The sequence below is a fragment of the Misgurnus anguillicaudatus genome, chromosome 15, assembly GCF_027580225.2.
Source record: "Misgurnus anguillicaudatus chromosome 15, ASM2758022v2, whole genome shotgun sequence".
NCBI lineage: Eukaryota > Metazoa > Chordata > Actinopteri > Cypriniformes > Cobitidae > Misgurnus > Misgurnus anguillicaudatus.
Genome location: NC_073351.2, coordinates 7487862 through 7506722, shown reverse-complemented (window position 1 = coordinate 7506722; position 18861 = coordinate 7487862). Strand labels below are relative to the sequence as shown.

At 37.4% G+C, this 18861-nt stretch overlaps 1 protein-coding gene and 1 long non-coding RNA gene across 5 annotated transcripts in view; one reads left to right on the top strand and one right to left on the bottom strand.

The window, feature by feature from the left end:
* Nucleotides 1–12290, bottom strand: part of LOC129419039 (uncharacterized) — a 28011-nt gene extending 15721 nt beyond the window's left edge. For 2 of the 4 annotated variants that reach the window (XM_073853329.1, XM_055174028.2), the window contains exons 1-2: nucleotides 11689–12290; nucleotides 11113–11265 (exon numbers count right to left, since the gene is read on the bottom strand). In XM_073853329.1, coding sequence (XP_073709430.1) covers nucleotides 11113–11265; nucleotides 11689–11871 — 336 coding nt within the window. In that variant the 5' untranslated portion in view covers nucleotides 11872–12290. The remainder of the gene's footprint in view (nucleotides 1–11112; nucleotides 11266–11688) is intronic. The other 2 variants (XM_073853330.1, XM_055174029.2) reach the window with 2 other exon arrangements.
* On the top strand, nucleotides 8863–10553 carry LOC141349686 (uncharacterized). The gene is made up of 3 exons (XR_012357647.1): nucleotides 8863–8953; nucleotides 9589–9731; nucleotides 10101–10553. It is a non-coding gene; the product is annotated as an uncharacterized lncRNA (long non-coding RNA).
* Nucleotides 12291–18861: the final 6571 nt, after the last annotated feature.

Sequence of the window (18861 nt, the reverse complement as noted above, 5' to 3'; positions counted from 1 at the left end):
ACAATGTGAGAAAGAAAAAACTCAACAATGTGAGACGTGAGCGGAGCTTTAAAGCAAAGAAATAAATAAAACAAAAGACCTACTATCTCCTACCTAATCAAAACTAATCTAAAGAAAATAAAACAAGAAAATAAATCTTCAGCGTAAACGCCAGCTAGCTACACTCACTAACAAAACAAACATACAAAATAAAGCTTAACCGCTCCTTACCTGATGTTTCTAAACAAAGTCATCCTACATGTTGCATTTATGTACGTCACGTGACATACTAGCCTCGTCTCAACACCGTGAGATATGGGGGTTAAACACAACAATCACACCTCAGAGGGAGAGAGTGTGAAAATGGCAGTTTGCTACAATAATCAATTCCGTTTCAACAAACAAATGCGACGAATAGAGGATGAGTTGCGGTATCAATTCAGGAACTTAAAATATACTAAGACACAAAACGCAAGTGATAAGAAACGAACGATGAGCAGCGTGACAAACGAGAGCCGTCAAGCAGGAAGTGACGCGCCCTCCCGTCCTTCTTCTTCTTCTTCTTCGATGAGTTTTATTGGCAGTTTGCAATCAATGTGCATTACCGCCATCTACTGGACTGAGGTGTGATCACATTGGGATGGAATAATAATAGTTATAAAAAAAAAAAAAAAAAAAAAAAGAAGATGAAAACTAAATTCTACTTGCTAATTGTGTTTCTTTAAGGAAAGCTATAACCGCCCTAACTGAGGACTGTGTGCTGGTTACACTCAATAAGTTTTCCATTGTTAATTCTTTATTTACCGCTTTCTTCATGTTTTCCCTTTCCCTGGTGTATTGTGTGCATTCTATAAGTATATGTTTTACATTTTCTGTTACTCCACAATTTGTGCATATTCCAGTCTGATGTTTTCCTATAATATGTAATCCACTATTTAAACTTGTATGTCCCATCCTCAGTCTTGTAAACCATGTTTCCTCCTGTCTTTCCAATCCACTTATTTTACTAGTTGTAACCTCTTTGTGTATGTTATACAAGTGTCTACCTTTTCCCTCCTTATCCCATCTCTCCTGCCATATTCTGTTAATTTTGTCCTTAATAATACTTTTAATTTCTGATCTGCTTAACGTGATATTTATTTCAACCAGTTCTGATGTAACAGCTTCCTTGGCCAGCATGTCTGCCTTCTCGTTCCCCTCCACTCCCCTATGTGCAGGAACCCATATAAATTCTACTCTTGTGCTCTGTTGATTTATTTTGAAAATGAGTTGATTAATTTCATCTAATAGATCCTGTCTACATGTAGACTTTCCGCTCTGAATGCATGCTAGTGAGGACATTGAGTCTGAACAAATAATCACCTTATTGGGTTTTACTTCTTCCACCCATTGTAGAGCCAGAATTATTGCTAACATTTCTGCTGTAAAAATGGCCAGATGATCAGTTGCCCTTTTTTTAATATTAACATTATACTTTGGAATGTGTACTGCAACCCCTGTTTTCCCGGTCTGGTTTTTTGATGCATCTGTGAAAATCTGAACTGTATCATCATCATACCTTATATCAATATATTGCTGAACGTTTTGATACATCCCTGATTTAATAATGTTATTAGCCTCCAAATCCACCCTAGGAAAACAAAACATCCAGGGTGGGATTGTTGGTATGTTAATAGTTTTACTACATGCAATTTTGTCAATTTCCATATTCTTTGCCTGCCTATTCCCATGCCACCCAAAACTGCCTGATGGGCGCCCATACTCCCAGCATTCTAATAACACCTTCTTTGTAGGGTGTGTTTCTTCATGTCCTTTCAGATTTGTCCAATAAGACATGGCTAATTTTAATCTCCTGAGATCTAAAGGCATTTCTCCTACTTCTACTTGTAATGCTGGAATAGGTGTTGTCCTAAACGCACCACAACATATTCGAAGTGCCTTGGCCTGTACTCTATCTAGTTCTTGCAATAAGGTTTTATTTGTTGAACTATACACTATGCTTCCATAATCAAAAACAGAACGAATCAATGCAGTATAAATCCTTTTCAATGACATGCCCGACGCTCCCCAACTAGACCCTGCTAAACACTTCAGTATATTTATACCTTTTTTGCACTTATCTATCATTTTTTGAATATGCATTTTGAAATTCAGCTTAACATCAAACCATACCCCCAAATATCTTATACTTTCAACTTGCTTAAGTTGCTGCCCATACATTTTGAGATCTATAATAGGGTTTGTTCTTTTTTTGGAAAAACATATAAACTGTGTCTTTTCAACAGATAGATGAAAGCCCCACTCGTGTGACCACTTTTCAACGTTATCAATTGCTGATTGCATTTTAATCTTCAAATTATCAATATTCCTACCTCTCACCCATAATGCCCCATCATCAGCATACAATGCTCTACCCATCCTTTGATCTATTCTATTAAAAATGTCATTAATCATTATATTAAAAAGCATTGGGCTACATACGCTTCCTTGTGGGGTACCATTCTCTATTGAATATGTACTTGAAAACTCCATCCCTACTCTTACCTCTATGGTTCTATTATTTAAAAAGTCTTGAATCCAGTTAAACAACCTGCCACCTATACCCATATTATTTAACTTAATTAAAAGCCCCTCCTTCCACAACATGTCATATGCTTTCTCAATATCAAACAGTATAGCCAAAACAGATTCTTTACTTACTTGAGCTTTCCTAATTTCATTTTCTAGACAAATAATTGGGTCCATTGTTGTGCGACCACTACGAAATCCACTCTGGTAAGGGGAGAGCAGTCCTTTTTTTTCAATTACATATCCTAGTCTAAAAGTAATCATTTTCTCCATTATTTTGCACATGTTGGATGTAAGAGCAATTGGTCTATAGCTTTTAACCTCTGTTTTGTCCTTGCCTGGCTTACCTATGGGAACTACAACAGAGTGTTTCCACATTCTAGGCAACTTCCCTTGCTCCCATATCTTATTATACAATTTTAAGACGACACACTTAGCCACATCAGATAGTTGCTCTATCATTTTGTAACACACATCATCTTTCCCTGGCGAAGTATTCTTAGCACCTATTAAAGCTCTTTTTAGTTCAAATAATGAAAAATTTCTATCAATTGCACAATCACCTGTGATTTTCCTCTCCAAAATACTCCTGTTTTCCTTAATCACCTTTGTTCTCCACATTAACTCTTCATTGGATAAATTTTGTGTGCTATGTACCTTAACAAATGCTCTAGCCAATACCTCTGCCTTTTCTGAATTAGTTACTGCCTCAATGTCATTTCCTCTTATTACTGGTATGGAGAAGTCCCTTCTGATGCCTCCCATTTTCCTTATCATTCCCCATACGTCACTAACCTTAATTTCAGACCCAATATTGCTGCAAAAGTCTCTCCAATATTTTCTTTTGGCCTCACAAATAACTCTTTTTGCTTTGGCCTGTGCTTTTTTATATTCTATTAAATTACTGAATATGTGATTTGATTTAATAATTTTAAATGCCTTATTCCTTGCTTTAACTGCTTCTTTGCACGCCTCTGACCACCATGGAACCATTTTCTTTTTCTTCATCCCGGTAGATTTACCTATAGTCTCCTCTGCTGATTCATATAGCATATCAGTAATCATAGAGTTCCACTCCTCAACATCATCTGAATATGACTGAATCCCCATCAACTTTCCACTTGCTACCATACTATAATATCCCCAATTGTCCGCTTTCATTTTCCATCTAGGTATCCAATTCCCTTCTAAATGTACACTTTGATCTCTCATCTTTGTCCAAATAGGGTAATGGTCACTTCCCAAACTATTATCATTGAAAACCTCCCATTGGCTTCTCCCTGCTATTTGTTCTGACACTATAGTTAGATCAATGGCTGACTCTGTTCCTCTACCTACATCAAATCTTGTACCTCTTCCGTCATTCAAACACACTAAACTGTGCTCATCCAAATACTCCTCAATGATACTCCCATTTTCATCTGTTCTTGTACTACCCCAGAGTGAGCTATGTGCATTAAAATCTCCACAAATTATTACTTTGCCATTTCCCCCTTCCCATATTCCTTCCAGCATAACTTTTGTTAACTTTTGGCAGGGGTTATAAAGGTTAGCTACTTTGATTTTAGTTCTATCAACCCATATTTCAATTATGACCACTTCAATCTGTACATCATTATTTATAGCCCTAAAATTTATACCTTGTTGGACAAATGTAGCCACTCCACCCCCTGTTACAGAACTTCTATCTTTGCGCACAGCCGTGTACCCATGAATTACAAAATCAAGAGAAGGTTTTAACCAAGTTTCCTGAACACAAATAACGTTAGGTTTGACAAATAGTTCTTCAATAAAAAACTTTAATTCTTGTCCATTAGAAATTAAACTCCTGGCGTTCCATTGCAAAATGGATATACCCATCAATATCCACCACCACATGATGACTGACTTTCTACTACCTCTGTTCTAAGCATTTCATTAATAGAATCGGTTGTTAGTCCCTCTTCACCTAAATACTTCTCTGCTGCTTTTAAGATTATCTTTATTCTTGCTGTTCTGCTATCTGTTTGTGCTGTGCAGTTAATGACTTCCACCATAAATGCAATAAATGTCTTCTTTTCTACAATCAGAGTATTTTCATTTACTTTACAGCATTTATGCACCACTTTTTGGGCTGGATTTTGGATCACAGGTACTATGCCTACCCTTGGGCCTACCTTATTCCTTGTTTCAAAGTCAATTTTTTTGATTGCTTCAGCATATGTCATTTTTTCTTTTACTTTCACATTTTGAACTTGAACTGCTCTTTTGTGTGCTTCACATCCCTTGTACGCAGCACTGTGCTCTCCCCCACAATGACAACATTTATGTTTGGTCCCTTCAGTACATTTACCATATTCATGGTCCCCCCCACACTTAGCACAACGGGCCTTAGCTCTACATGCTACAGCAATATGACCAAAACGTTGACATTTAAAGCATCTTATCGGTGGGGGAATGTATGGTCTCACTTCATAGCTAACATACCCAATTCTAATCCGTTCAGGTAGTTTGTCCTCATCTAGTGCCAGCATAACAGACATACTTGGTCTTTTAACTCCGTCTCTAGTATAAGGCAGTCGTTTAACCTTGTTTACACGAACTCCTCTTATATTTACTTTGATTTCTTCTTCAGTCACATCAGTCGATACTCCAGATATAACACCCATAGCTCTCCCTCTTTCTTCCCATATTTGCGGCTTCACTGCCTTCCCCAGTAACGTTTTACACATCATCAAACCTTGTTGTTGATCTCTATCTTTGCAAACAATTAGCAAGTTTCCATCTCTTAAAGTTTTTACTGTATATACCTCTCCTACTAGCTTGTACACAGCTTCGCTAATCTTTAAAGGATTCAATGCACACAGGGTTTGAAATCGAATTATGACTTTAATTTCAGATTCTCTACTCTCATCTCCTTTATTTCCTATGGCTTTCCTTTTCTTTCTCTCTTGTCTCACCTCCTGCCAAGCTCCATCGTTTGAATTTGTTCCATTAGAAATTATTGAAACTTCATCACCTTCCATCTCCTCTAGATCATTCTCATATTCTCTTCCTGCAATCACCTCACTTCCTATCCATCCCGGATCACTCCTCAGCCCTCCTGGTTCTCGCACCGGATCTGGGGCGTGCTTCTCCATACCGTCGTCCAACCACGCCCTCCCGTCCTTTGCCCCTTCCGCCTTCTTATGGGGCATGATGACTCCTGGTAGGCCGGATAGCAGACGTCTTAACAATGATTGACAGCACCGGCGTCCAATCATGAGCTCTGCAAACACAAATAGTCACAACAAGGAAAACAGGAGGACGAAACGCTCATCATGACACAGGATGTAACACCCTCACCCTTAAAGAAAAAAAAAAAAACACATGTTTTTTTTTTTTTTTTTTTTTTTTTTTGAAGAAAAATAAAAATAAACATTCCAATCTTTACGCTCGAGACAGGGCGTCTGCCACAATATTATCCACACCTCTTTTATACTTTATTTCAAGGTTGTAGTTCTGAAAAATGAGGGACCATCTCATCAACCTCTGATTCTGGTTACACATACGTGAAATGAAAGTTAGTGGATTATGGTCGGTGAAGACAACCACAGGAAGAATAGAAGACCCAACATATACCTCAAAATGTTGAAGAGCTAACAACAAAGCCAAAGCCTCCTTTTCTATTGTTGAATAGTTACGTTGGCATTTGCTAAACTTTTTAGAGAAGTAGCACACTGGGTGGTCAATTCCATCACTATCTTCCTGTAAAAGTACTGCACCGGCTCCTGCCTCACTAGCATCAACCTCCAACTTGAAAGGTGTGTCAAAATTTGGGGCAGACAACACAGGTTCACTACACAATAGAGCTTTAATGTTGTCGAAAGCTATCTGACATTCCAGTGTCCAAGAAAAGGAGTTAGAAGGGCTAAGAAGAGCTGTTAGAGGAACGGCCACAGAGGAAAAGTTCCGGCAAAAGCACCGATAATATCCGGCCATGCCTAAAAACCTGCGTAACTCACGTCGGGTCTTTGGCACAGGGAATTCACTAATAGCAGTAATTTTTGCTAGTAACGGGCGTACTTCTCCCTGTCCAACTTGTTTACCTAAATAGGTCACAGTTGCTTTACCAATCTCACATTTAGAAAGGTTCAATGTCAGACATGCTCTTTCCAGTCGTTGAAAGACAGTCTCCAATAAAGATACATGTTCGGACCAACTCTGCGAATACACAATAAGATCGTCAAGATAAGCATTGCAGTTGGGAACATTAGCAAGAACAATATTGACCAATCTTTGAAAAGTAGCAGCGGCGTTTCTCAAGCCAAACGCCATAACGTTATATTGTAAAAAACAATCTGGGGTCACAAAAGCTGAAATCTCTGATGCCCTAGTGGTCAAAGGAACTTGCCAGTACCCTTTAAGTAGATCAAGTTTACTCACAAATTTGGCGGAACCCACGCTGTCGACACAATCTTCCATCCTTGGCATGGGAAAACAATCAGGTATCGTAACAGCATTAACACGGCGATAATCGGTACAGAAACGCATGGAATCGTCTGATTTTTGTACTAATAGACATGGGGAACTCCAAGGACTAATACTTGGCTTGGCCAACCCCTTTTCCAACAAGTATTGAGTCTCCTGCCTCATCATATCTCTCTTAATAGCATTTACTCTATATGGATGTTGTTTAACAGGCTGAGCATTACCGACTATTATATCATGCTGCAGTACATTGGTTAATGTAGGAACATCACCTGTGATAGAAGGAAACCTGTTAAACAGCTCCACCATCTCTTGCTTTTGATCAACCTCCAGATGACTTAAGATATTTGACAAATTTGAAAGAGTCTCGGAATTCGACAACCTGGCAGTTAACAATGATGTATCAGAATCCCATAACTCATCCAGCTCAGTACTCTCCGGCTCAGATGGACTCAACTTACGCACAACCCCTACTGGTGAGATAGAATCTTTTTTATTCTCTGTACTAAGAGATTCTGTTGCTTCTCTAACATAGTAAGATTTCAACATGTTAATGTGGCACAGCCTTTTCTGCCGCTTTCTGTCAGGCGTGTTCACCACATAATCTGTATCACTCTTCTTCTCTAGTATCTTGTATGGCCCTGTAAATCGTGCGGACAAGGCAGATCCAGGAATTGGGAGTAAGACTAAGACCTGGTCACCGACCGCAAAAGATCTAATCACAGTGCTTTTATCATAACGTGCCTTCATTTCCACTATTCCACTTGGTCCTCCTTATTGCCTGTTAATGAGACAAAACCTTTAAACAAGAAAGGCAAATAACTGGGATCTGGTAATTCATCTTTCTGTTCAGACATTACACTAGGGCAAACAGAATTAACAAACGCCACCTCTCTTTTTGGTGCGTTCTGTTTACGTTTCAAAGTTAAACAGTCAGCCAACACATGACCTTTCTTATGGCAATAAAAGCACTCACGAGTCTCCTTAGGCTTCTCACCATTCTGTTTGGACTGCTGAATATTTGCTGAAAATCTTGGTACAAAACTCTTTTCGGCACCTATTGACTGAAAAACATTTTTATGGGTAAGTACAAACTCATCTGCTAGCACAGCAGCTTGGGACAGTGTCGTTACTTTCTGTTCATTTAAATACAAGACCATCTTCTCTGGCAGACATTGCTTAAAATCCTCTAGCAACACAAGTTCTTTAAGGGAGACAAAGTCATCAGCTTTACTAGAGGTGCACCATTTATCAAAAAGGACAGTCTTATCTCGTGCAAATTCCATATAAGTTTGAGTAGAGCTTTTCTTACGGTTGCGAAACTGCTGTCTATAGGCTTCCGGAACTAGCTCATATGATCTCAGTATGGCCTGTTTAACTGTGTCATATTTCAAACTCTCTTCCAAAGATAAGGTAGAATACACTTCTAAAGCCTTCCCAACTAATTTGCATTGCAATAATAATGACCATACATCTTTAGGCCAACTTAAAGAAATTGCGATTCTTTCAAAAGCATTAAAATAACTATCCACTTCAGTTTCTCTAAAATTCGGTACCAAAGCAATATGTTTACCTACATCAAATGTAGCGGAACCCGAATTGGCCAAATTACCACTTACCGACGAGGAGTTCAGCTGAACAGCTGGGACTGGAGCAACCTTAGCTGCCTCAATCTCCAACTGCCGCAGCTTAACCTCTTTCTCGGCTTGAATTTCGAGCCTGCGGATTTCAAGACGTACCTCCAACTCGGCTTTACGGGCTTCTGCTCTTTCCTCAGTCTCCATCCGGAGTCGTGCTATTCGCACAAGAAAAGAAGAGAAAGAAATGGGTGGGGCCTAAAAAATAAAAATGTTGGCACAAGAGGCAGCTAAATGCGCCAACAGACCTTTTTCGCAGTCAAAAGGACGCTGTGGCAGGAGGTGCAGATGAGGAAGGACCAGCAGCATGGACAGGACAGGTGCACAATTAGTGATGCATCTATTAAACACTGAAATCATTTATATTTGCATTTAAATATAGGCATATATAAGGGATAATGTAGAGCGAGGCGGTTGTTATAGCGAATACAACCCCGACAGGCTTATCAGGACCCCACGCAAAGCGGAGCTTGAATCAGCCTTACGGGGTTGTATTCGCTATAAGAACCGTCTCGCTTTACATTATCCCGCTTATGAAATTGATGAAATAGCCTGCGTGCGCATTTTGGCAACAGAAGTGGTGTTGTTCCCCAGTGGTTTTAACGTGTTAGCAACTCAGTAAGTTTATCAAAACAGTTTCCCAGCATCAAAATGTCTGGCAATTGCGTGTGGTTGCACTAATAATATACTAATATACGTATATATGGTCACTTTATATTTGGCCATCTGCTAACGTCTTCTATTCACTACACTATAGTACACGGATCTGGTAGCTGTGTTGAAAAACTTGATAAAGTCAACTTTTAAATATAACTTTCTCTGTCTGTGTTGCTTCACTGCTGTTTCTTGCCATACTTCCATTGCCAACATGCGCGTGCATACTGTACGTTTTCACGTCATCATTGTGTTCAAACAGTAAAATGGTCTAAGGAATCCCTGTATGTCTGTATATTAGCTGTTAAGGTCACTGATGGAGAGAGACAGGTTGATGATGACTCTTGCAGTCATATTGATGAGGAGGAGGAAGGAAAGCAGAACAAGAGGAGGAGGAGAATGGAACCAGTACAAAAACAGTGATGGGGCAGTGTGCAGGGCTGGGTAGGCAATCATATTACCCTGCTGGAAAAACCAGCATAAACCACCACCAGCTAAACCAGCATCAAACCAGCATAGCCCAGCATAATTCCCATGCTGGTTTGATGCTGTTTTTTGATGCTGTTTTTTTCAGCAGGGTAGGCATATCAATCAATCAATCAATCAATCAATCAATCAATCAATCAATCAATCAAAGCTTTATTAAGGACACACAAATAGAAAAATACAGCACAATATTACATATTTACATATAGGATAAAATGCAATAGTTCCACTTACTAGATTATAACCTGACTAAAGCACAGATTGAATTAAAAAAAGGAATTATTCTTAGTCATATTTATTACTGATGTTCTTCTCATGCATATGTAGCTGTACAATCAGTAAGCAGAGGCAGGGTCCAGCACAGGGGAAGTGGAGCCAGGGAGAGTTGAAAGTGAGTACGTACACACACAATCTCTATTTTATGGGACTGTATTGTAGTTTTTGATTATCTGAGTGGGTATGTGTGAGTATTTGTAACAATTCTATCACTCCAACTGACTGTACACATGACATGCTGGTAGTTAGCAGTATACTGTGACTTATGTGTTCGAGATTGGGTTTTGCTGACCTGGTTGTGTTTAGTGCAGTGGTGACTTGCTTATACAACCTGAGGAGGCAGGTGTTATCCTAAAGTTTCTTTAAGGTCTTCAGCATAATCTGATTCTCTTCATACCATAAAAACACTACTAGAATTAAAATAACTGCAAAAAATCCTGCTCGTGCACCAAGGGCCCTCGTGTAAAAGGCCTCTCCATCTTAAAGTCCCGGGCTGAATTTCAGTCCCAGTACGTCCCTGCCTCAACAGAACTAAAACTAGGCCTTATGAAACTTTCATTATTAATCTCATTATTCTCTTGGCAACTTGCTATTCATAAATGTAAGTTTGCACATTCCAAAACATCTTTTATTGCTTTTAACATTGAGGTCAAGCAATATGTCAACACGATTTAGTATTCTCTTAATCAAAAGGCAATAAAAACTGTGAATGTGTTTAAACAATTTGATATATTTTTATAAATCCGTACTTCCCCTGGCAAAATGTGATGATGTTATTCTTTTGTTTATGTTTTGTTTATGTTAAAACACCTGCAATGTTGGAAAATGCACAATATGTTATTTTTATAATGAAGATGAAAGTTTCGGTAAACTGTGCAATTCTTGAATAAAAAAAAAAGAAGTGACTGAGGTGTAAAAATGTAAACAATCTTAAAAAGTATTTGTGTAAGTAGATTCCTGTGAAAGGCTTAAAAACAATAACAACACTAAATCGTTGTCTTAAATCAATAAATAATCTATTAAAAAAAATCAGGAAATGTAGTAAACGGGTGTCAGTCCTCACCAGCTCAACTACGTCTTTATGTTTGAGAGGTAGACTCCAGATGTTTAATTCTTCAACATGTATGTAACGTTCATCTCGTAAAGCCATTAACAGAGGCTGGAGGCTTGGCAAAACGGCATCTGACGGCTTGTCATCTGGAAATGACAGTGTGATCTACAGAGTAAGAAGAGACAAAGGACTTGAGAAAGACATGTACCAACATTTGTTTTAGGTAACTGGGTTAATGAGAATGATTACACCCAATGCAGGGTAAGAAATTACATTTATTTTAAAATAAAATGACAACTAAGCACAAACACCATCCCAACACATATATCATCATCATTGCTGCAAGGAGGAACAAATATGGGCTAGTACACTAACTTACTTACATTTTTAATCACTGTAGTAGCTTATTTTCCTAAAATACAAAAACAACCTTTTTCCCTAATGATCATTAAGAATAACAAAAAAACACAAGTACAGTAAAAAATATGCTTAATGCTAATGAAAACTATGCACACATTATTTGTGGTCATTAAAGCATTATATTGTCGTACTATTTTTACCCCAGTACATGAATTAACCACAATTCACCTTTTTGAGAAGATGTTTCTGGTCAATTTTGAGGAGGATGTCGTTTTTGAGCAGAATACAGGGACTGCTGTCAGTCTGCATGCAGTAATGTTCATATCTCCTCAGGAGCGCGCGCAGCTGTACAACTGCTGCATCATGATCTTCATCACTGACGCCGCGCGAAGCTGCCTGTGCTTTACGCATTATACGCCCGCGAAGATCAACCGTTTTTCAGTAACTCATTAAAGACACTAAAAACATTTTTTTAATTATTGTAGGTATTTAACCGTGTTTATCGTCTGTTTAACTTCGCTCCGTAGCGCAACAGTATTCTGAAGCGTTATGTGTTGCTATAGCAACAACAACGCAACACAACACACGAAGCTTCCGCGGGCCAATCAGGACACTAAACCTGCGTGCTGGCTTTCAGATTAAATTGTCACAAAGTTTAGTAACAACACAACCATCAAAATCCTGTTATATAATACCTCCAATGAATCAGTAATAGTTGTGAAGCACAACAACATTTGTTTAAGAAGACAAGAAATTGCACAACTTAATTTAGCTAAACTAAACTTAATCTGGGATTAGTTTTTTTCATTACAGTGATTCGGTCATTATGAAACAAAATATCCATTTAAACGGTATTTAAGCAAACGTATCTATTAAAATATTGTACAAACACTGATTTAATATATAGATACTTAAGCAAGTACCCAGCTAGAAATAAAAAGTTCTAAGAACGTTCCCTGAAAGTTCCCAATGTTCCCAAAAACATTATGCCAACGTTAAACGCGGCCAGTTTTTTTTAAGTTCTAGGAACGTTTCTGTTGTCTGAACGTTAGAGTAATGTTACATTTTACCATTTTTAAACGTTATGACAATGTCATGTTTTAATATTCACACAATGTTTAAAACAACAACTGTTTATTATATTGACTTGTTTAATTGTTATGTAGAGAAACATTGCATTGTATTATTTTATAAAACATTATTTCTGAATGTTCAGTAAATATATTGCTGTAGAAAACTCAATTCACTTACTAGGTTTAGATGTTGATGTTTCATTTTAAGTCACCCTTATTGTGATTCGTGTTTGTTTTAGTTGGTCTCTTGACACTTGACTTTTGGCCTACTAGTTTTTTCCTGGTTGTGTTAACTTTGTGGTAATGCATCACATTTGTTATGAAAAGTTATTAGTGTATTTCTGTGGTTGTTGGTACATAATGGTAAAGATCATCACCTAATTCATTTACTAATCAAAAGTTTATTTTCTGCAAATAATGTATATTAGATCCAACTCTTTCACAGCAGTTTGTCATTAAGGAGTTTTAGAAACTTTGGACAAAAAATATCCGCTGTATAATTGGGATGCCCAAACATCAAGAATCAGACTATGAATCTCAACCATGGTGACAATTAAAATTGTTAAAAAAATCCTTATTTATCCATGCCGCAGTGCATGCTGGGAGTCCTGAATGAGGTTTGTAATGTGTTAATACCCAGCATGCATTGCAGCATGAAGTTTTTCATTTAATTGTCACCATGATTGAGATTCATAGTCTAATTCTTGATGTTTGTGCATCCCAATTAAACATCGGATATTTTTATCCAAAGTTTCTAAAACTCCTTAATGACAAACTGCTGTGAAGGTGCTGGATCTCATTTGCATTTTTGACGGAGAATGAACTTTTGATTAGTAAATGAATTAGGTGATGATCTTTACCATTATGTACCAACAACCGCAGAATAACACTATTAACTTGGCATGTTCATAACAAATGTGGTGCATTAACACAAAGTTAACACAACCAGAAAAAAAATAGCAAACAAAAAGTCAAGTGTCAAGAGACCAACTAAAACAAACACTAATCACAATAAGGGTGACTTAAAATGAAACAAACATCAACATCTAAACCTAGTAAGTGAATTGAGTTTTCTACAGCAATATATTTACTGCATACAGAAATAAAATTTTATAAAATAATAAAATGCAATGTTTCTCTATCATTTACATAACAATTAAACAAGTCAATATAATAAACAGATGTTGATTTAAACATTGTTTGAACATTAAAACATGACATTGTCATAACGTTTAAAATGGTAAAATGTAACATTACTCTAACGTTCAGACAACAGAAATGTTCCTAGAACTTAAAAAAAACTAGCCGCTTTTAACGTTGGCAGAATGTTTTTGGGAACATTCGGGAACTTTCAGGGAACGTTCTTAGAACTTTTTATTTCTAGCTGGGTAACCGAGGGGCAACCTTCCGATCTCTCTGATGAAGCCAATACGGAAGTGACTTAAACTGCAATTCATCGACTGGCCACTAGAGGCTGGCTCCAAAAAGGAGTCAATTCCCATAGACCTCCATGTTAAAATACCCATCTTCACAGCAGAAATAAAAAAAGGTGTTTTTGCTCTATATAGCTAATTTAGCCCTTTATGACAACTGTGAGGGGGTGAATTTTTTGTAACTCATTCGTTTAAAATATATTTTAAGGGCATGGCCACTTGTGAGATGGGTGAAGTAGAGGAGTGTCAGAGACGGGGGTGGCTTGCACAGTGCTTGCCCATCGAAGTTGGTGGAAGGGGCTTTGCAGGAAAATCACTATGTAGGGCCTACAGCCTCCTGGCAATTACAGGGGCACGTAAGAGAAGAGCCATCAGTGCAGCTGCAGATAAAGTCTGACGATGGCTGTGGATCAGGAGGAACAAACAGTGGGTGAACGCTGCTTGGACACAGATCGGGAATTGATCACTCCCGGTCGGGTCGCCTGGGTGAGGGGGTCTGACGTTGAAAGACCCGACCACCCATGACTCTAGGTACTATCTCTGATGATGTGTCCAAAAGTGCATCACAAGATGTATGTAATAACCATCCAGAGGTAAAAGTGTGAACTTGACAAGAGATGGTGTGTTTTAATACACAAATCTGGCAACCCTGTCTGTGCGCTTGCGCAGTCATTTGTGTCATATTATACAGAATGTACATGTAAATGCAAATTTTAATCAGATTACACACATGTTGGAGAAACTGTACTGTCGTAACCTGCAATCAGAGTGAATTAACATAGCTGTATGTTCTGCCATGGAGCAATTGTTTTTCTTTTAGAGGAACAAACTCAGCTCTCCTCCACAATAAAAACAGTTAAAAGTAAAAAAAAACAAAAACAAGAAACATGTTTGTAAAATACAGAAACCTGTTTCTGCCAAATGGTCTGAATAAACAACATGGGGCGTTTCCCTGATTGTTGACTGCTGTAAGACATTTTTTTGGAGACACATTTATTGAAACCACAGAAATGATTGATACCACACAAAACTTCACAAGAGCCACATGGTAGTAATGAAATCAAATAAAAACATAGCAGAAAGTTCACTTGTGCTCCACTTGTACTGCCTTTCCACCTATACCCCAAAAAAACTGCCCCAACCAAAATGACCACCTTGGATAAAAGGTTTTTGCATTTATTGGATGGAAAGCGAGTTAGGTGTTTATGAGAGCAAATAAGTGAGATCACGCGATGCTCAAAGTGACATCACACCATTCTCATACTGAGATTCTCACATTGTTAGTAATATGCAACCTCATTGTTAATTAAAAATGTTCATGATATGAGTGCACAATAAGTGTGCCTTATATACTGTACCATATAGCATTAAGAAGCCTAGTGGACTAGTGGTGAGAGTGTGTGTTCATAACTTGGGTAAAATGTAGAGACAATCATGTTTCTTTCACTTTTTCTTTTATTAGTCACTTTATTGAAGTTGTTTGATCATAATAATCTGGGGGAAATCCATAAAATAACAGTTTTTGGCAGTAGAACTTTTAAAGAAAGTCTAATTTTACGTTTTTTGTTTGGCTGTTTTTATGATTTTTTTGTCATATTAGTTTTATAACAACAAACAAAAAACAACATGCCCCCCACCCCACCAAAAAAACCCAGACGAATTTAGAAATGACAAAAATGCCTAGATAAATAGAATGAAGATCACGCAGAGACAGGGACAAAATCAACACAAAAATCATAACCTTAGATAATTACTACAAAATAATCTTTAAGTTCTACTATTATGTTAAGCCAAATTTTTTGAAGGTTTAAAACAGAGACCATTTTCCGTAAGCCATATCTGAAAGCATGGGATAGCAGTGGCTTTCCAATCCTTTAACCTGTTAGCTAGCACTTATATTTTTGAGCATTTTCTGAAAAACGACAACTCCAAACTAAAACATCTGCAGCTTTTAACCCTATGGTCTATATTCATAATTCTGGTCTTGTTTGAAACTAGACACTTGACATATTGTTGCCTAATAGTCATAACAACTCAGAGTAGTAAAGAAACAGAGTAAAACAAGGTAAAATATACATTAAATGACTTCCGTTTTTCTTTAAATAACATTCACTTAGCAAAAAAGGTATGAAATGGTCATGTGAGACACCTGGGGACACCATATAGGTGAACTGAATGTCTGACCATGCTGTGATTCAAATTTGAGAATGATACTCCAAAAAATGTTGTTTCTGTGAGCTTTTATTTCAAAAAAGTCCAGGCGTCCTTTCAGAAAAAGTGCACTTGGAAACTCCAAATATACACATGATAACAATATGACATGATTATAAAAAGAAAATGAGTCAGGACTACATATTACATGATGTATATCAATTCAGAACTTCTCTGCCCACCAAAGCACATAGAAAAAACTATTTCAGAAAAAAACATTTGCACATTATAACAAAATACTTGCTATTTTGAATATGGTCGCTCATGAATGCACTCCAGATTCCAGTCCTCCTGTGTCAGCTGAAGTCCTGTTTTACATCACATCACACACACACACACACACACACAAAGCAAGATAGGATTTTAGTTTGAGTCAAAAGTTAGAGACATACAACTATTTGTATGAGAAACTATGATGTAATATACATGAACATAATACATATACACAAACACACACACATTACATGAATATATTTATTTATAATTACAAATGTCTTATGTTTGCCAAATAACCTATATTTCTCAGCTGGTAATACTCATATTTTCCACCACATATCTTATTTTCTAGTTTTTAGTTTGTATATTCTGTGCATTTGATTCATATAGCTATAAATATGATGCATTTATATAACATGTCATACAAAAACGAAACCATGTAAAACTCGTATATTAGTCATCTCCAGTGTTACTTTATAATCAAAACAGCTAACATGAAACAAGAAATGTAACGTAAATCAACAAAAGAATCCACTTACTTTATCCAAGCGAGCGCAGCTGAGCTCATAATCCGGTCCATCTCTCCTCGACGACGCGCTTTGTTTACATCCAGTCTTGCATTGTTGATCCGCGATCATGCTCTTTATCAACTTCTCCAAAACACTTTCAACACAAAAAAGTCATCTGTAGTCCAAGATCCACAATGGAGATGTTATATCTAACATTTGAAGAGGTTTCTCAGCGGCTCCGGAGAGCTTAGCCGGCTGCTATGCTACCCAAACAAACAAACGCGCACGGAGGGGCGTGGGCATTTCTCTCCATGCCCTCTGTAGATTTGCGCAGAAGTACACTTTACTGACGTAAGTTGAATCCTTATAATCGTTTCATGATTGGTTACTTCCTCTGTCAATCAAAGCTTTGCTCACTATGCATTGGCTGGCTTTGTTTTGGTGTAATCCAGTCAAAAGCCTATGGCAAGCTGAAGGACATCTATCTAGGCAAATCATTGATCGCATGAGATTTTGAGTTGTCAAACCTTTTCTGATTGGACAAAACAGAAAAATAGGGCGGGATATTTATCTGAACAGTCTAACGAAGCAGGAAGAGATGGATTTTCACTGATAAAAATCGATATTTGATAGAAAATAAACATGATCGATCATACTTAGCGGACGCGCGGATGTAAACAAAGGAGGATATTGCTGGATTTCTCACTATTTTTCATTGTTTTGGATTAAAACGTGGGATGCTTTTTGAAGAGTGGACCCTTACCTTGCAATGTACGTTGAAGATTTTGGGAATTGTCAGAAATTGTCAGAACCATATGGCAAGCCATGTGAGTACCCACAAAATTTTTTATATGCATTCCGTCTGCATTTCATTAAATTTTTTCCACACCAGTGTATTGATTGCAAAAATAAGCTCAGAACATGAATTTGGAGTGTTTAAACTTTCAAATAATGCAAAGTTTATGATTGTTGATTGAATATTTGATGTTAAACAAAGTACAAAAACACGTAAAAACGCCCCCTAGGGCCCGCCGCCGGGCCGGTGCGTGTTAACAAGTTTTAATATAATTACACCACTTCCCAACATTAATGCCAACTGCAAATGATAAGGCAAAGAGGAAGCTATTTCAGAGTAGCCAAAAAGGGCCAATTCCATTTCAAGAGGAAAAGTGTGATCATATGCCACTGAATACCAAGAGAAGATATCTTCCCAGAATTTCTGGAGTTTCAGGCAAGAACAAAAAGCATGAGATAAAGTTCCCTCTGTAACTTGACATCGATCACACATAGGGAACACAGCTGGGAAAATCACGTGAAGTCTGGTTTTATAATAATGCAATCTGTGTACAATTTTGAACTGAATTAATTGAAGACTTGCATTGATGGAACAGCTATGTATTCTCTTCAAGCGGTTAACAGATAAGCTGATACCAGCCTCCTTTTCCCAGGCTACCCTAAGATAGTCAGATGATATAATAACCTGTGTAGAGAACAGGCAGGGTGTGATTTTTTAAAGAAGAAAATAATTTACAGCGGCGAGGCAAATGTGTAACTTTTAAATTAATCCCAGCAAGAAAAACATTGTGAATTCCTCTTATAGCTATTGCATATTAAAATTGATTAATACCTAATTACATAAAAACTGTGTACTTTTACTTTCTTTAGTAAAAGTACGAAAGTACTTTTTACTTAAGTAAAAGTAAAAATGTAGGTACTAGATGTTTAATGTACTCAAACATAAACCAAAAACTTGAAACTATGAGATGTGGTGGAGTAAAAATTATGATAATATGCTTTGGAATGTATGTTTTCCAAAGACACTGATAAAATACGAATATTTGAAAATTTACTTAGTGTCCACCTCTGCACTTAAGTAATAAAAAAAGTCGCCTCGGTAACTTTGATGTCCACTTGATGTTTCGGGTTTTCATAGACGCGTGAAGTCCACTGAGCACGCGC